The sequence below is a fragment of the Petaurus breviceps genome, unplaced genomic scaffold (genome assembly GCF_028583685.1).
Source record: "Petaurus breviceps papuanus isolate PSGF00001 unplaced genomic scaffold, PetGlider_PUasm1.0 90845, whole genome shotgun sequence".
NCBI classification, from domain to species: domain Eukaryota; kingdom Metazoa; phylum Chordata; class Mammalia; order Diprotodontia; family Petauridae; genus Petaurus; species Petaurus breviceps.
The window spans coordinates 9,668,500-9,694,126 of NW_027187359.1; the positions used below are offsets into that span (position 1 = coordinate 9,668,500).

At 41.8% G+C, this 25,627-nt stretch overlaps 1 protein-coding gene across 1 annotated transcript in view; it reads left to right on the forward strand.

Annotated features, from left to right (window-relative positions):
• PLB1 (phospholipase B1) overlaps positions 1–25,627 on the forward strand; it is a 223,176-nt gene that overhangs the window by 124,387 nt on the left and 73,162 nt on the right. The window contains exons 34-43 of the mRNA XM_069071811.1: positions 2,640–2,698; positions 4,205–4,278; positions 10,875–10,918; positions 11,374–11,482; positions 12,936–12,987; positions 13,611–13,691; positions 15,591–15,656; positions 18,574–18,674; positions 23,003–23,084; positions 24,442–24,546. Coding sequence (XP_068927912.1) covers positions 2,640–2,698; positions 4,205–4,278; positions 10,875–10,918; positions 11,374–11,482; positions 12,936–12,987; positions 13,611–13,691; positions 15,591–15,656; positions 18,574–18,674; positions 23,003–23,084; positions 24,442–24,546 — 773 coding nt within the window. The remainder of the gene's footprint in view (positions 1–2,639; positions 2,699–4,204; positions 4,279–10,874; positions 10,919–11,373; positions 11,483–12,935; positions 12,988–13,610; positions 13,692–15,590; positions 15,657–18,573; positions 18,675–23,002; positions 23,085–24,441; positions 24,547–25,627) is intronic.

Below are 25,627 nucleotides of genomic sequence, written 5' to 3' on the forward strand. Positions count from 1 at the left end.
AGTCAAGAGGGGTCACTCATTGGTCTGCTCAGATTAAGCATGCCAAACGTTGTGCTAAAAGCTTTACAAATATTATCTCATTTGATCAGCAGAGTCAGCATCCAGTGGACACAGACTTTATCTGGTAATAAACCTAGAGATGGCACCCAGTACTAGGGAACCTCCCTCTCTCATAGCAGTTGGTATCTTGAAAATAACAGTTTTGCTTACTCTGCAGGAGTGTGGGAGGGACAGTACATGTCTCTTGGGGGGGGAGGGGCTCTGTAAAAGTCATGGATCTCTTCAAAGGAGAGTGATATGGAAAATAAAATTATGGAATTTTAGAGCTGAAGGTGGGGAAGGGGGCTAGAGGTAATATACTTCAACCACCTTGATTTTTTTTCTTTTTTAAAAAAATATTTTATTGATCTTTTCTTTTTTACATTATTATCACTTCCTATTTACCTCTTCTACCCTAGTGAATAGTAATAAATAAGAAAAGTCAAACACAAATCACCCATTGATCATAATTGAAAATACATGCCCAGTCTGCATCTTGAGTCCACCACAGATTTCTGAAGTCATAATTGTCCATTGCATTGATTAGAATGCTCAGGTGTTTTGGTGTTGTTCAGTCCCTGAATTCTACAGAGGAGGAAACTGAGGCCCAGGGATATGAAGTGATTTGACTGAGGCAATACAAGTTAAGTAGAAAAGGCCTTAGTGGTCTGAATACAAGCTCGTTGTTTTTCCCATCACATTATGTTACCTCCCAGGCATCATTAACATTATTAGGTGCCTGAAATCCAGAAATTAATTTTAGCTATTCTAGCAACCTTTTGATTGTTTTTAAGAGACTGACTAGTGTCCACCTGACTTGTGCATCTTTAAAACTGTACTCCAATTGAACATGCCCCCTACACACACACACACACACCCACCCCACAACTCTTGGCTCAACAAGACACTCCAAGGCCAAGCCCTATCCATCAAGAATAGCTGTTTCAGTTTTTATTTTGACCACCCTGTTTTCCTCAAGAATCCCAGACATCCCTCTTCTCTGCCTTTTTCTTTCAATGGCTACTGCTTATCTACTTGCCTTATCCCCAAACGCCTCCATTGTTACCTTATTTCAGCCTTTTACTCCTTTGACCAAGGGAATGGTTGGTCTGTACTCCCAGGACATGGCTCTTAGTTCAGGGTCCCTGTTCAGAGAGAAAATCCTTACCATGTGCCATGCAAACTAATCCACTGTGAGAATATTGGAATTTAAATTCACAATCTTTACATTCTTTTTGGTCAGCCTCTGGAGGCATTCCTACAGCATATTCCTAAAGTTTCCTGATCTGTAGTTTCCACTGCACAGTGAACCTTGTTCTGCTCAATTGTGCTAACAAGAATTTGTGTATGCAGGAAAGAGGCATCATTAGTGGTTGGTAGAGTGTTCCTACCTAAGGTGTACTCATTGTGTGACCCTGAGGAAGTCACTTAACCTCTCTGTACCTAGGGCATAGGGATGATAAGCTTCCTTTAACTCATATATATTTTCTGATACTGACAAAATCAGAGCTCCTTCACATGTGCTGGTCATTATACTAGGTTTTGAATGAGAGTCAAAGTTTGTATAAGACATGATCCTTCCTCTGGAGCTAACTGTCTAAAAGATACAGACATTAGATGCAAACACAGATGATAAAAATAATGCACAAGATGATATGATAATGCCTGTAAGGGATACAGAAGAAAGTTTCATGTGAGATTTTAGGGGATAGGTCTTGAAAGGCATTAACATTGTTTAGGATGTGTAGAAATTGAATAATAACATGAACAAAGGGGTGAAGGGTGGGGAGGTTGATGTACTGAGCATCTCAGTGTCCTTTCCCACTAGGAGGTAGTAAGAAGCATAGATTTCTCCCTCCACTTTGGATCATAGATCTAGACTAGGAAGGACCTCAGAAGTCATCTAGTCCAACCCCTTGTTTTGCCGATGGTCAAACTGAGATCCAGAGAGTTTAAGTGATTTACCCCCAAGGGGGAGAGGATGTGTGAGGGAGAGGACTAAGGGGAGAAGAACAGGGTCTAGGTCTGTGATTTCATCAGTGTGAGGAACTCCCATTTTAGAGATGTCCTCCACTGTTACAGATCTGCAACTTCTCTATAACTTACAGTTTTAGAGAATTACTTAAGGATGCCGAGAAGGTAAGTGATGTGCCCATGGTCATATACATACATAGTATGTATCAGAAACAGGACATGATCTCAGGTCTTCCTGACTCCAACTCTTAAAGATTCTTCATCCATATCCAAAGCCAGTTCAGATGGAATCCTAAAGGGCTTGTCTTAATGGTCAAGCCAGCTCTCCCACCTGAACCCCCACAGGTTCCCCTCCTCACACGTGTTCTGGCAATGTTAGTGTTGCTTATTCCTGAGAATTACCACCTACATCTTTGGCTCTGCAGCATTGCCTCCTCCTTTCTACATACCTTACCTGTACCCTTTGCGTTCCTAGCCTCCCTGCCTGTCCTTGCTTGCCCGCTTTATCCAGGAAAGCCCCAACCCAATGATTGGCAGTGCTTCCCACTTCCTTTAAGCAGGCAAAGGCTAAATTCTGACTTCTGTTTCCTTCCAAAAGACTCATACTTGTCTGCTTGCCTTTCCAGTACATGCTCTGAAGCCAGCAGACATTCAAGTTGTTGCAGCTGTGGGTGATTCTCTGACTGTAAGGAAATTTGTGCCATTGGCAACCTTTTGGGTAATAGGGTGGGATGGACAGGAATGCTTCCTAAGAACTTCAGGCAGCATTCTCCCATCTGCTAGCCCCTTTGCTTTGCCAGCAAGAAGGAACCAGGTGGTAGCTGGTTCACACATAGTTAAGCTCCCATTATCTGAGAAAAGAAGGCCATTTTTCTCCCCATTCCCAGAAACACCCTCTGCTTCTGGCAAGACTCCCAAGGCCATAACATCATTACAGAATGACACAGAGAGAAAGAAGGGAGGTGACTAAACACCTAAGCCAAACCTCTTTTTACAGTAACTTAATCTTGGAAGGGGCCTGCCTGATTCCAAAGGGTAAATTCTTCTGGGACATAAAAAGCTTTGATGATGATAAAATAATAAGAATGGAATATTACATTGTGTTTGTATACCCCTGAACAATTTTCAAAATGATTTTACATTCACAAGCTCATTTGATTCTCACAGCAACACCATTCATTAGACAGGGCAGGTCTAGAGTGCTGGACTTTTAGTCAGGAAGACACAGGTTCTAATCCCACCTCATACACTTATTTGGTGAACTGGGCGAATCACTTAAATTCATTGAGCTTCAGTTTTACAACAATTGTAAAACAGGAAGATAATATTGACCCCCCCCCCCACAGGGGTTGCTGTGAAACTCCAATGAGATATTCTTTTTTTTTCCCCCTCAAATAAGATCATTATGTATGTTTATAGAAAACTACTAACTTCAAGGCATTAGATAAAAGCCTACTATTATTATACCCACTTTAAGATGAAGAATCGGGGTGGCCAGGTGGTACAGTGAGTAAGAGCACCAGCCTCAGAGTCGGGAGACATGGGATCGAATCTGAGCTCAGATACTTAGCACCACACCCAGAAATAATTGGCTGTGTAACCTTGAGCAAGTTGCTTAACCCCAATTGCTTAGGGCTGGCCAGGTAGCGCAGTGAAAGCACCGGCCCCAGAGTCGGGAAATCTGGGATAGAATCTGAGCTCAGATACTTAGCACCACACCCAGAAATGAGTTGTTTAACCCCAATTGCTTTAAAAAAAAATGAAGAATGAATTTGAGATATGGTATGGGCCAAGTCATTTAACCTCCTTATGTCTGGTTAGCAGCAGAGATAAGACTATACCAAACTGCACCCCTCCCCCAATAAATAACACCATTGGCACCCAATAACTAAGCCCCACAATACTTACATATGATGCTTTTAGATTTGCAAAGCACATCACATAAATAATTTCATTTGAACCTCAACAACAAGCCCATATGTGTTGCTATTGTCATCACTCTTCTACAGATGAGGAAACTGAGGCACTAAGCAATTAAATGTTTTGACCCAGGGTCACACAACAAGGATGCAAGGCAGGATTTGGACTTGGGTCTTCTGAAGTCCATCACTCTTCACACTGTGCTCTGCTCTCAGTCCTCCATTTTCATCGACTCACTGATATTTCTTCTGATCTTGACATATTTTTTAAGGCTGGAAATGGAATTGGCTCGAAACCAGATGATCTTTCTGATGTCACCACTCAATATCGTGGACTATCATACAGGTAGTACAAACTCTGGATTTACTAGAGTTGGGGAATATCATTCCCATCACATACTGATGGGAATTGGGAGGGCAGAAGCCTGGTGGGGGGAGACAAAGGTAGGCACCAAAGGAAAGGGATTGGGTTGGGGACTGTTTTTTAAGGAAGAAAAAAAAAATATCCATGGTTCCCTGATTATTCAGGGTTTCTAAACTGGAAACTGTGTTTAATGATACCTTTTGTTTTTAGATCACTGTATTGTCCTGAATGCCCTGCCCTGCAGCATTGAACCTTCCCTTGTAATGAAGAAAAAAAAGCTCAGCAACAATCTATATTAGGGCCCGATCTAACAGGGGGTGGAGCTTTCTGCCCCCACAGTCCTCACATCTGGCAAGATCTTATTAATAACTTTTAAATTATTTATTTTTGTTCTAATTGGGCAGAAAAGGGAGGGTTCTCTCCTGATTCCTATGTCAGAAAAAAAAACAACAAACTCATCACACCATTTATGTTGTCATGAACTCCCTCTAGGTTTGGTATTTCTCAATTATAAATATTGATTTACATATTGATTATAAATAGTCATTCAAGTATTTACAAATAATCTGTGTATACACATACACACACCTAAGCCCATGTATAAGCTTTATATTGTATTCATAGGAGCATAGTATTTAGAGCTGAAAGGAAACTTAAAAGACCATCTAGTACCATTATATCCACAGGGGAGCATAGTGGCTTGAATGCTGGTCATAGAATCAAGAGGGTCTGAGTTCAAATCCTGCCCCAGATATTTTCTAATAACCCTGGTTCAGTCCATTAATATATATGCTTCAGTTTGCTCAACTCTAAAATGAGGAATTTAACAGCTATGGGGCTGTTATTTACTGTGAGGATAAAATGAGGTAATACATGTAAAACATCTGACAAAAGATCTTCAAGAGCTATTTCAAAATAAAAATCACCATAAATGTTAGCCACTATTATTACTTTCCAAACAAGGAAACAGGCCCATGGCATTCACATATATAGTTAGTAATAAGGCTAGGATTTCAATACACATGTCTTCTGACGCCAAATCCAGGGATTTTTCCATTACCCCATCTATGAACCAGACCAAGATAGGAAATCCATGTTTTTAGGTTTCTTTCTTTCCCAAGAAACTATTTATTTTCACCACTATGCCATCTAAGAATAGAATTGAGTATCCCTCCTCAACTAACAAGATAAACAGAACTAAGATAGCCAAGATATTGTAAAGTGGTCATAAAAGACTTGGCAACACAAGGACCCACTTTTCTCTTCTCTGCCCTTTTCCTACCTCAGTAACAGAGTTAATTCAAAAGAAATAACTTTTTCCTCCCAAATCAAAAAAGAACATTGGGGGTTGCTGTGATGATCATGCTTTTTGATTTAACCTGAGGAGAGTCCCAAAGTGAGAAGGGCACAGGGGAAGTGTCCTCTGGAGGCTTCTGGCTTAAAGGCTTCAGAACTCTCAGGAATGAGCAAAGGGGTCCACCCCTGAGGGCCATGGCAGATAGGACCCCTGACTTTGGATGTTCCCATCCTTAGAAGGTAGTTCTTATAGTAAGTTGCTGCTAGAGACAAACACTTGAAACTTGAAATGAATGAACAAACCACTCCAATTCAGTTTTCAATTCAGAATTCAGGATCTTTTTGGTTCCTCTCCTTGATGCTTGTGACTGAAGAGCAGGCATGATTGCCATCACAACAAAAAGAGAGTGAGAAAACCAGTGTCCCCAAACTAATAACAAACCAAGGAAGTTAGGACAATGATAGCAGCTTTACCCAGCCTTAACAAGGCAGTGATGTTACATCATGGTGCTGAAAATTAGAGAGCAAAACCCAAATGAATGAAGCCTTACAAATGGGTGAGAGAGAAGATAGAAGTGATGGGGCAGTCAAAAGAAAGAAGTAAGTCTGCACTTTCATACTGAAAGAAGACTCCTTCCCAGGTTTTAGATGAGAAGTCCAACCTTTTACAGAAAATAGTGTCCCTAAAGGGTTGATTTTTTTTAACCAATTCCCCATCTTCATCTAGGGCTGAACCAGAAGTCTGTGATGGGTGGATGAGTTGACTCCCCCAACTAAGACTTCAGTTCCTAAAACCCATCATTGATCTGCCATTGGCCCTTTCAACTCCTATGAAGCAGAAAGTTGAGTAGTTGATCTACAGAGACATCATGCTATCCAAACATCTAGGTGCCCAAAAGGTGTCTGTACTTGGTCAGAGAGTAGCACTTAGGGAAACATGTACCTGGATTGGGTAAAAATCACTTTCAGAAACAATCAACAGCTTTTGCTTTGAATGGATTGGGAATCAATGGTTCAAATAGAGTAACCTACTCCCTCTGGGTTACAGGAAGCCAGCTAGTCTTACACTGATAGGGAAAGGAGAGATGGAGCCAGAATTCAGGTTTGGTTGTTTATTATCATGACCTTCAGAATGCAATTTGGCTGTGAATACACCTGCTGGGCTTGCTGCTGTCTGTCTTCAATGGGTTAAATCATTTAAAAGTGGCTTGGGGGTCTTTATGGCCTGGTCTTGCCTTCAGTAGGAATAAATTGCTTGATTTGGGGTTGCTTAAATGCATCAAAATAAAAATCACCATTTTGAAATTCCTTTCTCTGTCTCATTAATTCAGAATCTGAGTTTATGGCACTGAACTTGCAAGAATCTGAATCATCTTTTTTCTGTCTCCTTGCTTTCACATTTTCATACTTCAGGTACAGAAGTTAAAGTATTCCAAATAATCATATATATTTACACAATTTTCTTTTAAATCTTAACTGTCAATAGGGCTGAGGTGAGGCTATTCCCAGCACACTGGTCCTGGTCTGCCAGAACCGTTTTCTTAGCATGAGGAACAAAACTTGTTAACATGGAATTGTAATGGAAACTTCTTGAACTTTAAGGTTCTCAATGTGTACATACTAGTGTGTTTATAGGTGTAGGTAGAGCTGTAATGAAAGGATACAGAGATACGCATCAATGAAATGAAGAAGGCAAAGTCTATTTGTGTATGTATTTAAATCCAAGGTTTCCTTTCCTTTCAAATTTCAATTTAGAGCCTTCACATCTTTAATTCAAAGAAGAAATCAGCAACTAATTTAAGTTCTTTGCCCTATATCTTCAAGGGGTTAGAGGTTACTCAGAACCTCAAACAAATGACCAAATACTATAAGCCAAGCTTGGCACCAGCATCCCAGGGCTTGGCTCACATGCAACTTCCTATGGAAAAACCTTTCTCGATCTTTTAGTTGCTAGTAGGGGCGCTCTCTGTCTCTCTCCCCTTCCCCCCACTCCCACTCACTCTCCTCTCTATCTTCCTCTCTATCTTTGTCTCTCTTTTGACTCAAATAATCATGTATGTACCTAGTCTGTTTTCACATTATATCTCTTTAGTAGACCTCTTGAGGTCAGGGACTGTTAAATCAATAAATTGACATGAATTTTTTAAGCACATACTATGTTCTAGAAGCTAGAAATACGATGCCAAAAACTAAACAGTTCCTGTCTTCAAGAAGCCTACATTCTTTTGAAGGAAATATGCTTGCACGCAAATAAATAAGAACATATAAAAAATAAAACAATGATGTGGGGGACCTGGGGGCAGTGAAGGTGATGTCATCAACAGCTGAGAAGTAGAAACTTGCAATCAGTTCCGAGGGAAGGTATGAATTCTAAGAGGTGGATGGAAGTGAGGGGGGTTGGCAATGGGTGCATTCTAGGCCTTGGGAACAGACTGTTTAAAAGCATGAGAAATGAAATGCCCTGCATGAGCCTGACCAGCAAGTAGGCTATTTTGCCTGGAATGAAGAAATGAAGTATAATAACCTTGGAAAGGTAGTCTGGAGGCAAATTATAAAGAACTTTAAATGTAAAACGAATGTATATTGTATCCTAGAGGCAATAAGGTGCCACTGGAACTTTCTGAGCAGGGGAATAATTTGGTCAGACCTGAGTTTTAGAGCAATAACCTGGGTAGTTTTATAGAGGATGAATTAGAGAAGGGAAAGATTGGAGGGAGGGAGACTGATGAGAAGGCCATTGCGATAGGACAGGCAGGAAATGATGACACTGAACTGAAGTTACGGCTGTGTGAGAGGAGAAAGGGATTGATGGGAGAGATGTAGAAGAAATAGAATTATGATAACTTTGAAGAGGGCAGTGTCACTTGAAAGATTTGGTCAGAGATCAAATTGCAAATGTTTAAGAAGTGATAGGAGAGGAAGTGCAGGCAAGCTCAGTAGATAGCTTTTTTTTCCCCTAGAATTTAGCTATCATTTGGAGAACAGAAAAGAGAATGATAGTTTGAGGGGAGGTAAGGTAAAGAAAAGAGTTGTTTGCAAGGGTGAAATGGGAAGCAAGGAGAAGCCAGTTGATTTAAAGTGAGGCAGAAAATTAAAAAGAAGAAAGGGGAAAGGGGTGGGTGGTTGTGGGAGCAATGAGAAGAGAAGGGTCACCTCTTCAGAAACTCAAGCAAATGGAGAAAGACTAGGGAATGAGGGGAAGGAAGGAGGTTTGAGATGTAAAGGAGAGGCAAGAGATCTCATTGCAAATACCCTCTATTTTCTCAGTAAAGAATGAGGCCTTTGTATCCCCAGTGCCTTAACACCTAGTAAATGCTTCATAAATTCTTGTTGGTTTGGATTACAGACAGCAAGAAGGGAGGTCTCTCAGCAGGGAGGAAAGAGTGAAAGCTCATTGGCTCATTCTTTCGAGCAGCTGATGCCTCTGTACAAGGGTTTAACCCTTGTTCTGGCTTTTCACAAAGGGCAGCCGGCTCTGTTCAAAAGGTTCCTTAATGGAAGGAGCAGCTGTGGACATGATAGATCTTAGAGCCTCTGAGCAGGATCTTGGTGCCTCTAAGGAGCCTCTGCTCAAAGTCTGGCTTGTTTTTTCTTTTTTCTGGCTTCTGTTTTAAAGCTGGGAGAAAACAAACATGTGGAGGTGCGGAGAGAAAGAGTCATAAGCACAGAACATTGTCCCTGATTTTCTCAAAAGCTGGGGAATTAGAAGCATCTTCTTGGGGTTAAGGACAGGAGCTATTTGTATATGTGTGAAAAATGGTACTTTGTAAATGTGGGAATGTAATGAAAAAGAAGGCATTTCTATCCCTCTTTATTCTCCTTGACCTTGTGTAATTTTAAATACAGGAAGGGAAATTTAAGCTTAAACCTTAATCATTTAAGATGTATCTCTTGTATAATATTGTGTATCCATTATGTGCCAGGCAAGAGACAATTTTAATTAAGTTTCAGTTCTAGGACTCGATCCTGCTCCTTGAGTGTAAGGTCTCCTTTGGATTCCTCTTTGTATGCCCAGTGCCCTTTGATGTCACACGAGAAGCAGAGCATCTGGTTGAAGGGCTATCCTTGAAATAAGAAAGATTCCATGAATGTAGTGATGATTAGGATACCTAAACAATAATGAAATAGTATTGCTGCTATTGTTATTGAGTCTGTTGCCTCTTTCTCTATCCCTACTGGTTTTGTCAGTGCCTGACATATAGTGGACATTTAATAAATGTTTATTGATTGAGAGTTTAAAAAAGTTTAAGTGACACGCCCAAAGTCACATTGCTAGTAAGTGTCGGAGGAAGTATTGGAATTGCGATCTTCCTGAGTCTGTGTCCAACCCTCTCACTTTACCACCTAGCTACCACCAGATAGGGTGTTTCAGGATTCATCTGGACACCAAGAAGAGTCCTTTGGATTGAGTTACTTACTGCTTTTTGAGAAAGGAAATTCAACAAATGTTTTTTAAGCTCCTATTATATGCTAGGCATTGAGGTGGAGAGGATGGGGTTAGGGAGGGGACATGCAAAGATGAATAAGACATAGTTCCTGCCACCAAGCAGCATAGAATTTAGTAAGGAAATGCATGTTTTGACAGTATTTCTTTTTTTTTAATTACTTATTTACTTTTAGTTTACAACATTCAGTTCCACTATCCCTTGAGTTCCAAATTTTCTCCCCCTTCCTATCCTTCCTCCCCCCCACCCATGGAAGCATGCCATCCAATATAGCTTCTACAAATACCTTCACATTAAACATTAGTCAAGTTGTAAAGAAGGATTATAACCAATGGAGTGAACAACTACAAAGAAGGAATGAAAAAATAAAAAACAAAACACGAGAGAGAGCAAGAAGTTTGCTTCAACCTGCATTCAGACTGTAGTTCTTTTTCTGGATGTGGATATATATCCCTTTCCATCATGAGTCTTTGCGAGTTGTCTTCTAACCTTGCATTGCTGAGAGGAGCCCGGTCTATCAAAGTTAGTCATCACAGATACGATGTGTCTGTAATTGTGTACCAAGTTCTCCTGGTTCTGCTCTCCTCACTCAGCATCACTTTATATAAGTCTCTCCAGGTTGTTATGAAGTCCATCTCCTCATCTCTTTTTTTTTTTTGGATGGCAATTGGGGTTAAATGACTTGCCTAAGTTTTTGTGTTAAGTGCCTGAGGCCGTATTTGAACTCAGGACCTCCTGACTCCTGGGCTGGTACTCTATTCACTGGGCCACCTAGCCGCCCCCATCTCCTCATTTCTTATAGCACAATATTGACAATATTTCTTTCTCTGGTTGCAGTGCAGGAGGTGACGCCTCACTTGAAAGTGTGACTACCTTGCCTAGTAAGTAAAGACTTGACCCTTGGGTCTATCCTGAGATCTGAATGTGGGCTCTCCCAAATAAGGCATCCTGAGAGCAAATCCTAGCCAAGAAATGCACAATGTGACTCCTGCTTGAACGCCTTTAAAGGGGAGGAAGAATGATCTCTTTCTATTTATCTCCAGAACCTGGTCAATCACTGTTTAGACTGATAGAGTTTACACCTCCATAGCTGGAACACTAGTGCTATCCATACCTCCCCCTGGGGGAGCCAGTCCTTGGAGTCAGTCTTTCTCAGCTGATGGCTTCCGGTCCTGGCAGACCTGGCGGACGCTTTATCTTCCTTGCCTTTCATGCATTGCTGCGCTGGGACATGGGGCTAAAAATAAAGCTCAGTTTGGGAAGGGGGTGTTCATTCTGATCTTGTAGCTTCCCCAGTTGAGAGTTGTTTGCTTTTTACTCCCCCTCCCCCTACCAGATATCCTCCGAAAGTTTAATAGGAACCTAACAGGCTTCGCACTGGGCGTGGGGAATGCTGATGATGCCAACGCCTTCCTCAATCAGGCGGTCCCAGGAGCCAAGGCTGAGTATGGCATTGGGGGAAGGGTGAGAGGGGACATGGAATGTCTCATCATAGAAACCTCTTTCTGATAATAATAGCAATCCTGTCCTTTTATCATTGTCCCACATAGGTAGGGCAATAGGGTTTAAATAACTTCCCCCTTAATAGGCTCTAATCACTCTCTTGCCAGACCTCACTTCCAACAAATCTATTTTCAAGACAACCCAGCCAAGACCAGAGTCTAAGTCCATGGAATCAATTTGAGTTAGCAAAACCATGCAAGGACTGACCATGCTCAGAATCTAAATCCAGTGGCCTTTCGCCTTGCATCTTCTTACCTCGTGTCCCAGAGGATTCTCAGGGACCAAAATGGCCCTATTCTCTAGTTGTCTGAGTTAATCAGCTATAGAAAAAAATTCTCCACTGAGTTGAACTACAAAAAGAATTCATCCAATGAGCATGGCATAATGATGCTGAAGGTATCCCTTCTCCTTCAGAGCCTTGTTAGTGGCAAAACAGGACTGTGGGATCTAGAATTAGATGGCACCTGAGGAGTAATGGGTAGAAGCTGCAAAGAGGTAAATTTAGGCTCACTATAAGCAAAAATCTTGCAAATAATTGGAACTATCCCAAAGTAGAATGAGCCACCTTAGGAGATAGAAAGGTCCCCCCCTCCCTGGATGTTCTTAAAACATAGTCTGAATGATTTCTTGTCAGGTGTGTGGAAGGGAGATATTTATTCAGGACAGCTTGGATACAAATCTTGGTTCTACCATCCATAAGACCTTTGACAATTTACTTAGCTTCTCTGGGCCTCAGTTTCCTCATCTGTAAAATGAAAAAGTTGGACTAGGTGACCTCTGAGGTCCCTTCCAACTCCAAATCTATGAAGCTTCAGAAGTCCCTTCCAGGGCTGAGATTCTGGGTGCTCATGTAGTCTAAAGCCTTTATTTTATAGATGAGGACACTGAGGCACAGAGAGATTGGATGTATATTCCACAAAGTTATATGTATTGCTCACAAATGTATCACACAGTTACTCAACATAGATAGCAAACAGCAAAGTTGGGGTTGCTATTTTTAGTAGATTGACTTGAACAAAGAGCAGCGTAGGGTGGAGAGAGCGCTGGATTGGGAATCAGAAAATCTGGATTTGAATTCCTCCTTCTGGACTCTACCATGGTCCATTCCCCAAAAAGAGTTTAGAATTGTTGACCCATTTATCTACCTAAACTCAGTCTTTCAAAAGTGACATGACCTAGTCTGAGACTAGACTTAGGAGGCCTGAGTCTTATTCCTGCTACCACATGAACCGAGGAGGCAAGTGGCGTTCACCTCTCAGTCTCATGTTTTCTGCCTTCTGCCTGCCAAGGGAGATAATCCCAGTGAGATCTCCACTGTAGTGACTTTGAGAGGCCAAGAAGATGAGTCTGCTTTCTCCCCATTATCAGAAGGAACAATTGTCTTTTGCTCCACAGGGGACTTATAAAGCAAGTCCAGACCCTGGTGCAGAAGATGAAAGATGACCAGGTAAGTTAGAGTTAGACTGGTTTATGAGGAAACAAAAACTAAAGTTCCTAAATTCAATACATCCAAATAAGAGGAGGGGAGAAATGAGCTGCCTTAAAAATGAATGATTGTCTCACACTAGAAACATATGAGCAGAATATGAATTAGCATCTGCTGGGGCTGCCCATAGCTCTAGAGTAAGAAGGGAACTTCAGGGGACATCCAGACTAACCTACTCAGTTATAAATAAGGAAACTGGGACCCATGGAGATTAAGAAACTTGTTGAAGAAAGGTTTCCTACGAGGGCTAGATGACAGCTGTGATCCTTTTCAGAACTCCAATTCTATGCCTTAATACAACAAAGATATATAGAGTGGCATCTTTGTGTTTGGTGCTGTTTTGCAAAGATGTCTAGAAGCATTTAGTAAGTACCTATTATGAGTCAGGCCCTCTGCTAAGGAATGAGAATACAATAAAGATAAAAATGAAGATAGTCCCTACCCTCAGGGAGCTTACATTCTAAGGGGAGAGCCTAGACAGTCCCAGTTGACCCAGTGGACTCCTTGAGGTACCCTGCTTCTCTTATCAGAGATAGAAAAGTGTAATGGAATGATATGTTTTGCATTCTCCTTCCTCCATCCAGAGAATTGATTTCCCGAGAGACTGGAAGGTGGTCACTGTGCTCATCGGGACTACTGACCTTTGTGACTACTGTACTGACTCAGTAAGTAGCAGCACTAGGGGTTTCTCTGGCCTGGGCTTTCAATTCCCTAGAACCCAAGCCATCACTGCCTGACTACACACATTCACTCACACATACTCTCACTTTTCTACCTTACCCCTCGCTGTAGCCCTGGCCTCAGGTGTCTCATTTCAAGGCTCAGCTCAAGTGCCTCTTCTTAGGCAGGCTTAGCCTGATCCTCTTAGTTGCCAGTACCCACTTTGGAAATTACCTTGCATTGATTTTGTATTGTTTATTATCTGTGTACTTACTATTTTCCTACACCAAGCATGTTGACTGTTTCAATAAATCAACAAGTATTTATTAAGTATACTATGTTCAAGGCATTGTGCCAGGCACTGGAAATACAAAGACAAAAAAGAAACAGTCCTGCTCTCAAGGAGCTTATGTTCTAATAGAGGAGCTATGCACACATAGAAAATAAATACATAAATAGAAGGTAATTTGATGAGGAATCAAGAAAGGTCTCACACAGGAAGTGATGTTGAGCTTTTAGAAATTCCAAGAAATGAAGATGAGGAGGGGGTGTATTCTAGGCTTTGAGACTAACTGTACAAAATCATGGAGACAGGAGATAGAACAAGAAGTCTAGTTTGGCTGAAATGTAGAGCACATGCAGAAGAAGAATGTATAATAAAGGCAGAAAGATAGGATGAGCCCAGGTTGTGAAGGGCCTTTAATGCCACACAGTGGAGTTTGTATTTGACCCCATTCCCTGAAAGAATAAACCATCATAAAGTCATAGAACTTACCATAGGAAAGGACTGTAAAGATCCCATTATCACTGATCTAGAGCTGCCAAGGAATCTACTGGTTATCTAATCTAGTCCCAACATTTTACAGACTTTGAGGAAACCAAAGCACAGAGAGGTGAATCTGTCTGAGTACTACCGGTAGTTAGTTCATAGCAGAGGCAGGATCCAAACCAATGTCCTTCAACTCTAAATCCAAGACTCTTGGCACTTCACCATGCAGCCTTAAATCCCAGAGCATCCTAAGACTGCAATAAGAGAGCAAGTAAAGGGCCCTTGCTCATACCCCTATCTAGGTGCTGATATACTTCAGTTATGGATCCACAGAAAAGGAAGAACTCAGGGTATATTGGAAACAGCACTGGACTTGGGAGGTTTGGAAAATTAAGGTCTGAATTCCTGGAAGTTGTGTGATCCTGGGAAAATTGTTTAGCCTCTCTGAGCCTCTGTTTCCTTATCTGTTAAATGACAACAACTCTTCTTTGCTTTCTGTCCCTCCAATTATTGCCACCAGTATCAAAGGAGACAGTAGCAACGATGAAAAGACACAAGTCTATAGGACTTTTAACATTTTCAAAGTGTTCTGTTTGCAATGACTATCTGAGGGTTATCCCTAAAGTATTTTTTGGTCACCAGGGGGAATTTATAAATGTAAACTAAAACTGTGAGTTGTAACTGTAGACTTCAGTAAAGAGAACCTGCCTCTTTCTTTTCCTCAACATTCTTTCAAGGCCATTTAGCAACCTATTGGGATACCCCCATTTTTGTTTTTTTTTTTTTAAGGCATGTCCGTCAAGGGGTCTTGTCTCTGGTATAGAGGAAAAGAGCACCCAATTTGAGATCAGAGGATATAGGATCAAATCTCGTCATTATTTTTTGTGTTGGGCAAATCCTTCTACTTTGTAGAACCTCATCAAAATGAGAAGTTTGAACTCTGAGGTCCCTTCTGGCTAGAAATACTATATTCTTATACTTTCAGACCCAGCTGGAAATAAAGCATGATCATCTTGCTATAGTCAGAGATGGGAGTAGAGAGTAAGGTTTTAGTTCCAGAGTAATGAGTGAAGACAGGATCATCTCTCACATCCTCTTACCCTAACCATCTTCTTTCCCTCTTTTCTTTTGCCAGAATTTATATTCAGCCACCAAATTTTCTGCTCACCTCCGAGATGCCTTGGACTTCATGCACAAAGAGGTGGGTTCAATTACCTCCTCTCAATGAGAGGAATTCATGCATCAGGGAGGAGAACTCAACTTTCCTTATGTTCTAATATACCAGGGGAAGATAACAGAGGGCTGGGGTTCACATGCAGCTCACTGGGGTTCATAGCCCTATGTATTTCCTACTTTCCTTTGGAACCCTGGTGCTCAGAGACTGCAGGTTGTGTAAGAGAAAAAAAAATATTCATGTATTCTGAAAGCTGATACGAAGAAATCACTCAATTAGCAAGTGTTTAAATGTTTACTACGTGCCAGGCACTGGGGACACAAATATGAAAACTGAAAGGTTCCCTATTCACAAAAAGCTTGCATTCTATTGTGGAGACAAGACTATATAGAAACATTGGCAGCACCACAGATATAAAGCTTTTGTGTGTATGTGTATATATTTGTATGTGTGTATATGAATGTGTGTGTACAAAAAGCCCCAGATGCACACAAAGTAGTTAAGTACAAAGTAGTTTAGGAGGGAAGACACTAGCAATTGACTGTATCAAGAAAGGCTTTGTACAGAATCTGATGCCTGAGCTGCATCTAAAAGACAGAGAGGGGCTCTGTGAGATGGAGGTAAGTAGGGAGGGCGTTCAAGGCACAGGGCAACAATCAGTGCAAAAGCACAGAGATGGGAGATAGAGCATCAAGAACGAAAGCCGATTTGGCCCAACAGGGTGGAAGAGGAAAAAACCAAGATTATGGCATCTGGCCCCATCACCTTGTCAACAAAGAATCAAAGCTATGGTTTTTCCAGTAGCAATGGATGGCTGTGAGAGTTGGATATAAGGAAAGCTGAGTGCTATAGAATTGATGCTTTTGAATTGTGGTGCTGGGGAAAAGGTTTTTTTTTGGAGGGGGGAAGGTAGGGCAATTGGGGTTAAGTGACTTGCCCAAGGTCACACGGCTAGTGTTAAGTGTCTAAGGCCGGATTTGAACGCAGGTCCTCCTGACTCCAGGGCCGGTGCTCTATTCACTGTACCACCTAGCTGCCCCTGGGGAAAACTTTTGAGAGTTCCTTGGACAGCAAGGAGATCTAATCAGCCAATACTTAAAGAAATTAATTCATGCTATTCACTGGAAGGTCAAAACTGAAGCTAAAGCTGAATACTTTGACTGCATAATGAGAAGATAGGGCTTATTGGAAAAGCCCCTGATGCTGGGAAAGATTATAGGCAAAAGGAGCTGAGGATGAGATGGAGAGACAGTGTCATGGAAATAATGAACATGAGCTTGGACAGACTTTGAGAGATAGGGAAGGAGAGAAGGGCCTGGCATCCCGACCCTTGAGAGAAGGGTCCATAGGGTCACAAAGAGTCAGACACAACAACTACCGGGATGGGGTGTCCTACTGCAGCTGACCTTTCGGCCCTACTCCATCTGTACTCATCTGGCTTCTTGAGCATCAGGCTGAGTCTGTATCCCCAGTGCCCGCCATGCATGTCAAACTGCAAGAAATCCCTAAAAAATCCCCACTCTGCCTCCAAACCCGAAAATGGAGCCCTCAGCTCAGATTTCTCTTGGAGGCCATTAGTTTGGCCTTGGAATGAGAAGGATCCCATGCCAGCTGAATGTCCATGTGAAGCCCCTCCATCTCTCTTAGGCTTAATTGCCCTTGATATTAAGCAAGAGTAATAATATATAACATGCTTTGCAATGTGGTTGTGAGAAAACTGCTTTAGGACTTTTGACCCACTGACGACCAGAAGTCAAGCTGTCAAGGAACTTTCGGCTCCTTGGTTGAAGCAATTAAATGAATGTTCAATGGGGCCCCAGCTGTGCAGCCTAATTTGGAATGGATCTAGTTCTGACCAGCACCTTCAAGCTTTGTGAGGTTAGTCTTTGGGTAGGAGGTGGACGAGATTCCTCTTATCTCCAGACTCAAGGATCTGACCACGTCACTCTCTTGCTCAAGAAAATCCCTATTGCCTCCCGGATAATTTTTAAATGCCCATGTCCCCGGAAACATTGGATACAGTGCTAGACTTGGAGTGAGGAACACTTGAGTTTGAATACAGCGTCTCACATTTTCTAGCAGTGTGATAGTGGGCAAGTCACTCAATGGCTCTCAGACTCATTTTCCCTATCTGTAAAATGGGGATCACAATAGCACCTGTCTCACAGGGTTGTGAAGATAAATGAGATAACATATATAATGTACTTTGTACACCTTACAGTGATGTGTAAATGCTAGTTACTATTATCCTTCCAGACTGATTTCCCATTCCTATTCCCTACATGCTACTCATTTCAGCCAAACTTAAGAATTTGCTATTTCCTATACTCAACAGTCAGTGGAATATAGGGTGTTTCCCTAGTATTCCCACTGCTCTGATAACAACAAAATAATAACTTACCTTTATATCATGTTCTAAGATTAGCAAAGTATGTTATCTCTTTTCATTCTCACATAAACTCAATGAGGTAAGAACAACAGATCTTATGGTCCCCACTTTACAGACAAGCAAACTGAGGCCAAGTTTAGTGTCTTTCTAAGGGTCACATACAACTATTAAATGGAATCCAAGTCCAGATATGAACCCATGTCTTAAAGAACCCTATTGCAGACTCTATGTTTGGGCTATTAAGTAAGAAAGAGTGTTTTGTAGTCCTGACCTCAGAGTCCGAGTATGGATTTCACAGAGTATGTGACTTCACGTCTCAGCTCCAATGCTTGCTAGCTGTGGGACCCTGGGCAAGTCACTTTATCTCTCTGCTAAAGGTAAGTTTCAGCTTACCCTTTCTGTAGAATGGGTATTATAACAATACTTGCACAATCTACTGCCAGTGTGGTAAGAAAAACACTCTGTAAAATTAAAATAACTCTATCGATGGGAGATGTGGTTACTAGGAATTTGAAGCACTTGCGGCTCATCTTTCAGCTATATCCTTATATTTAGGTACCCAGGGCCTTGGTCAACCTTGTGGACTTTATGAACCCCCTCATCCTGCGGGAGGTGTCCTTGGGCAACCAAGATAAGTGTCCAATACTGCAGGCAAGGTAAGCAGAGGGCTGGCAGCAGAATTGTATCTGCTGGTCTGGTTCATGGGGGTTGCTGGCATCCAGCTGTTGGCCCATCTGGTTCTTCACATCATGCTCCATTCTTTTTTTGGAAACCAGATGTTTAGAGGAAGTTTCCATCTCCTGGAACTGACTATTCTGCTTTGTGCCTGGCCCTACTCCTTTCTCACTGATGTGTGGGCCCTGGCACAGATTATGCACCCACAAGATGCAAGGTGGGGGACATCCATGTCTGTGTGGGAAAGTCTAAAGTGAAAGATGATTTTGAAAGGAGAAATCCAGCCAGGCAACAGTTAGATGGCTCAGTGGATAGAGCACTGAGCTCTGATTCAGGAGTTCATCTTCATGAGTTCAAATCTGGCCTCCAGCACTTATTAGCTGAGTGACCCTGGGTGAGTCACTTACTTTGCCTCAGTTTCCTCATCTATAAAATAAGGTGGAGAAGGAAATGGCAAACCACTCCAGTATCTTTGCCAAAAAAAAACCTCCAAAACAAACAAAAAAACCTAAAATGGGGTTATATAGTATCAGACAACTGAAATGTCTGAACATCTGGTAGGTAGGTAGGAATACAAAGAGAGAATGAAAACCAGTCCCTTCCCCTGAGGGACTACCATAGGCATAGAAATACGCATATACATGATTAATTGAAAAGGGAGAGGGCCCAAAAAACTAGGGAGAACAGGGAGAGGTTGTGGCATGTGAGCTGAGCTTTGAAGGAAACTATGAATTCTAAGGAGAGCAAAGGAGGGAGTGAATTCCTGGCATGGGAATTCATGGCTTCTGCTAAGGCCTGGAAATGAGAGATGGGTTTTAGTGAACAAAAGATTGTCCTGAATACTTTGGGAATGAAGTTATTAAACAAGAGGGAGTGGGGTCACAGCTAGGTGGTGCAGTGAATAGAGCACAAGCCCTGGAGTCAGGAGGACCTGAATTCAAATGTGGCCTCAGACACTTAACACTTAACTAGCTGTGTGACCTTGGGCAAGTCACTTAACCCTGATTGCCCTGCCTGCCCCCTTCAAAAAAATAAAAAACAAACAAGTGGGAACAGTAGTAGTCATACAGAATAGCAGCACATAACAGTATTCCAGAGCAGCAATAGCAAGCGTACTACATGCATGTTAAATACCGCAGGTGACAAATCTGGATGCGTCCTGCCAGTGAATTGTTGGGCCTTTTTTCCCCTGGCCAAATTTTCCCAGCTTAATAAAGTTGTCTCTACCTCTTTCCATCCTTGTGAGTATCCAATTAACTAATCAATCTACCTATAAGTCTTTATTAAGCACCTACTATATGCCAGGTATTAGGGATACAAGAGCAAAAAAGTGAAATAATCTCTTCTTCCAGGACCAGACTATCTCAGTCTGGCCAGTTTTAAGGATGTAGACTGTTCTGACTTCAGAGACAATCAAAGGAGCTCGCTCCGGAAATCTAAAGGACCCAAGTTCAAATCCAGCCTCAGATACTTCCCAGTTGTGAAACACTGGGCAAGTCATTTGACCCCAATTGGCTCCCCCAAATCAACAATAATGAAAAAGAATCCCTAATTTCTTTCAAGGCTCAGTTTGGGTATCACCTAGGTGGAGATTTCCTTTATCTTCCAAGCTGTTATTATTTTCTCTCTCCTGAAATTAAGCTTGCATTTTAACAGAAGAGAATGCATACAAATAAATATATTTGGCACAGTGGATAGAGTACTGGGCCTGGAGTCAGGAAGACCTAGGTTCAAATCCAACCTCAGATACGTACTAGCTGTGTGTCCCTGGGCAAGTCACTTAACCTCTGTTTGCCTTAGTTTCCTCAACTACAAAATGAATATAATAATAGCACCTACCTCCCAGGGCTATTAGGAGATCTAAAAAAAAATCTGTAATGTGCTTTGTAAATTGTAATATTCAGTCTTTTTTTTCAATTGCTTTTGACTCTTCATGACCCCATTTGGGGTTTTCTTAGCAAAGATACTGGAATGGTTTGCCATTTCCTTCTCCAGCTCATTATACAGATGAGGAAACTGAGGCAAACAGGGTTAAGTGACTTGCCCAGGGTCACACAGCTAGTATCTAGGACCAGATCTGAACTCAGGAAGATGAGTCTTCTTAACTCGAGGTCCTGCACTTTCCACTTACCACCTGGCTGCCCCATAAACTTTGAAGCATTATTTAAATTATGCATTAATTATTATTGCTATTATTATTGAATAAAAAAAAAGATGCTGGATTTAGCCTCAGGAGATCTGGGTTCAAGTACCAGATCTGCTCCTTACCAATATGACTCTGGGTGGATCACCTAACCTCACCAAGCCTCAGTGTTTTTATCAGTAAAATGAAGTTAATACATGTAGTATCTACCTGATAGGGCTGTTGTGAGTAAAACACAATTGGTAAATTATAAAGTTTTCTACTAATGTAAGTTGCTAGTGTAACTCTGACTACCCTAGGTTCTGCTGCCTAAAGGCCAGGTGTGTTATATCTCTCCTCAGGGTTCTGTGGTCCCATTAGGGATATTTGAGCTTGTCTAGGTCCTTTATCAATGGCATCAGTCCCCAGTGATGGCATTCCCAAGGGTAAGGGTGCATCCCCTGCACCCCAGTTCCATTTTATCCCTAACAGATTAGCTTTTACAAAGAAATATTTACTTCAAAGATATAATGACAAATATAAAAACAGCTCAGCCTGTTCCTATAGAACACTGTTTAAGTTCCAGGTCCATCCCCTTCTCCCAGGTTTGAATCCCAGGGACCCTAGCTTCTCTAGGCTTCTCTGCTGTACTGGCTGGCTGCAATAACACAAATCCGGTTGGTCTGCTAGTCCAGCACCTGAAACCAAGAAGGACAAATAACACAGAACAGAAACAAACACCCCCCTGGTCCATTTCTGAGGGTGAGGACAAAAAGGGATGGAAATTATTCCTCTTCCCAGTTCAGTCCATGATATTCACCCTCTGGACATAGCAATCGCAGGAAAAAGAGAGACTATCTCAGTCTGGCCAATTTTAAGGATGTAGACTGTTCTGATTCCAGAGGCAATCAAAGGAGGTCACTCCCACCCACAAGGTAGGAGAATGCAGGTTGCAGATTGCCTCCACGTTAAGGGATCTGGGCATGCCAAGGGCAAGCCCCTTCCATGAGTAGGAGGCGTAGCCCCAGGAGATGTTCTAATGAGAAAAAGGGATGGTTTAAATTGTTATTAAAATGTTTTCTCTATTCACATTCTCTCCCAACAGTCTGGGGGTAACCCTGAGTTCTGAAAGGTTTGTGGTAGTGATGGGGCTGAAGCTCTAGCAGTTCTAACTAAGCTACAAAAGCACCAAGGTCAGGCCTCGAAACAGACTCTCTTCCCAGGCCCAGCCTAGCAAGGTTCAGAGAAGCCCATTCCCAGAAAGCTGGCCTGTGGGGACTATATTTTCCTCCATGGCAATTCATGAAAACTACCTCCTAATTTTGTTCAGAGGTAGTGACCTGTCTGGGAGGCAGGAGCACTGACACCAAATGAAATTATGAACCACAGATTGGGAGTTGGAAGTGACTGCCGCCATGTCCCCTCCCTTTACTGATGAGAGAACCGACACTGCAAAAAGCTGAAGGTCACAAAGTTCCTCTGACTCCAAATGCCATTCACTTTCTACAGTTAATATGGGTTTCCTCTCAGTCCCTGAAGGGCAGGCATGAAATGGTGCTGTAGAAAGTGCTAGATAATGGTGTCACATGAATAATGGTGATCATATCCTTGCCCTCTCAGTGGACAGGGGAAGGGTTGGAAGAAGAGAGAATATGCAACTTGAGTTTTTAAAAATGAATGTTAAAAATAAATAAATACATTTTTAAAAGGCTGGATATTGAGTTAGAAGGCCCAGGTTTGAACCCCTGGTCTGCTACTTCCTTCCTACCTGAATGACCTTGGACAACTCAAGCCTGAGCCTCAGTCTCCTCCTTTATGAAATGAAGGGTGGCCTGTCAGATCTGATACAACTATCTATGATCCTAAAAGTATTCAAACATGCATTTTTTTACTTCAATGATAGTCCATTTTTATAACCTGTTGACTCTCCTTTTTTCAGTCTTTATTCAATAGCCTACTTAGCTGCCAGAAAGGTGATTAATATCATTTACATCAGGAAAACATTTTTAAGACACATATATGGTCATGTAACGACCAGACCTGGTCAATGTCCTAGGAGCACTGAAGGGGCCTATCCAGGAAACATTCTCCAAGTTCAACCAAAACCACTTGCCCTGGTCCAAAGCCAGGCTTCTTTGATGCCAAGATGGCCCTTTGGTGACTCCTCTCTCTCCCACCATATTGCAGCTCTTCATGTAACTGCCTCCTGACAGTCAGAGAAGGCTCTCCAGAGCTGGCCAGAATGAAAGAAGTCATCAAGGCCTACCACGTAAGATACTTTGTGTCCTCCCCATCGACTGACCAACACTACCCCTATTGGGACCCCCAAGAGAATGGGAAAGAGCCAGCTGATAGGATTTGAGGGCACACCAACCTAGCACCCTCCTGACATCAGCTTGCTTATGTAAAATAGACATTTCCTTCTCCCTCCTCAGATCTAAGCCTTTCCTCCTTGAATCTCAGGTAGCCCCATGCTCTCCTATCATTTTCTAGCTTTATGTCTGTGTTACATACCTCTTACTTGATTGTAAGCTCCTTCAAGGCAGTTACTCACTGAGTCATGCTTCATTGTCACCCAGCCTCTTGAGCAAAGCATCATAGATAATGATACTAAGTCAAAATTGAACTGAATTGAATTGACCTGCCCTTGAAGCTGCAGTTTCCTACAATATTTCCATGTAAAATATTCACCGAATCACTGGCTCTTTTCAGTCCTAGAGTTAAGCAGGTTCAGCTGGTAGGTTCCCCATAAAATGCCCAGGAAGACCCATCAGAAATAGGTTCTCCACCTGAGAAGGCATCAGGTGAGATGGAGCAGGGAAGAGCAGAAGGTCAAGGTTGTGGCAAGCTCAGCCCTGATGTGGTTTCTCTGGGTAAGCTTGTGTGAGAACCTTCTGGGCTTTAATCCTCTATCTGTAAAACCAAGGCTGTACTAAGTCATCTCTAAGGCCCTTCCAACTCTAAAGCCTCTGCTCTTATGACATCTTAGGATGTCATAAACTTATGATGCTTATGACAATTTTGTAGGAAAAGGCTATCCATTTGGCCTTCTCCTTATTTTATATAGTCTCATAGAATAATAGATTTAGATTTAATAGGGAAATTAGATATCATCTAAGTCCAAACCCCTTATATTACAACTGAAGAAACAGAGGCCCAGAGAAATCAAAGGACTTGACCAAGGTCACAAAAAAAGTGCCAGAGCCACCTTCTAACTTAGGTAGTCTGACTTCAAATCCAGGTGCCTTTCTATTGTTCCATGCTGCCCACAGGGATTTTGTAAATATAAATAAATAAATATAAATATAAATAAATAAAAAGGGCGATCAGACCTATCTCCACTTCTCCTTGAAAGAGTTAATGAATTTGCCCAGGAAGTGTTCCTGAACCAAGTCCCAACGCTGGATGGAAACAAAGGCATAGAGGATTTGGAAGGAGGCTTAGGTTGAGAGAGTAATGATACCACCTGCCCAGATGTGGGTGGTTAGTAGCATAAGGAGAGTGGGTGGTAGCTTTCTGACTGTAAGAGCTGATGGCTTGAGGAGTGGGATGTCCAGAAGGGCCTTCCTGCCCAAAAATACTGGCTTGGGCACTGAGACCAGGCTGTTCCTCTTTCGCTGTTCCAGACCAGCATCCGAGACTTGGTGGAGTCAGGCCGCTATGACACCAGAGAGGACTTCACAGTGACACTGCAGCCTTTTTTTGAAAACACCGCACTTGCCTTCCAGCCGGTATGACCCCTTCTCCTGCTCTTGTCCCTACTGCTCACCAGCAAACTTCCTGTGGGAAATGCACTTGAATTCATCTTTTTATACGCCTTCAGCAACTCCACTTCCCTTTCTTCAAGGTCCAGTTTACCTTTTCTATGAAGCTTGTCCTGGAATAAATACAAAGTCTTCCACTTAGGTTCAAAAAATCAACTTCCTAAGTATAAGATGAAAGAAGCATAGTTAGATAGCAGTTTTTCTAAGGGAAAATATCTGGAGGTTTTAGTGAACCACAAAGTTATCTTGAGTCAACAGCATTGTAAGGTGGCTTAAAAAGCTAATACAGCCATGAGCTACATTGAAAGATTAGTGTCAAGGACTAGAGAAGTGATAATCTTGCTATACTTTGCTCTGGTAAGACCATGTCTAGAGTATTTTAACTTCTGGTATCACATTTTAAGAAGCACTTTGACAACCTAGAGGACATCCAGAGGAAGACAACCAGAACAGTGAAAGGTCTTGAGTTTATATCACATGAGAATTAGTTAAAGGAACTGGGCCCTGAATAATAACAGCTAACTTTTATATAACACTTTGAGACTTGCAAAGCTCAAAACTAATATTATCTCATTTTTTCAGATAACCTCTTTTACAGATGAGGAAACTAAGGTTTAGAGAGGTCAAATGACTTGCCCAAAGTCATACAGCTAGTAAGTATCTGAGGCAGGATGTGAACTCTGGTCTTCCTGACTCAAGGTTCAGCCCACTATCTATTTCACCAACTAGATACCTCTAAAAAGAAAAAAAAGAAGACTTGCTAGGGTGCAAAAATGAAGAGACATGGCAGAAGTGGACTGGAGACAGCTCAGGAGAGATTGTTGTTAAATTTTTAGTGTGAGCATTTTCCCTTAAGAAATTGCTACAAATCAGGGCTTGATTTATCAGGACATTATTGTCTTCAATCAACAAAGTGGTTGAAGAGATGAAAAAAATCTTAATAATGCAGATTAAACATTAAAGTGTGTTGGTACATTTTTTTTGAAGAGTCAGTTGTTAAATAGTTCCCAGCATTCCTCTGGGTGGTCACAATAAGTGAGTATTTAAA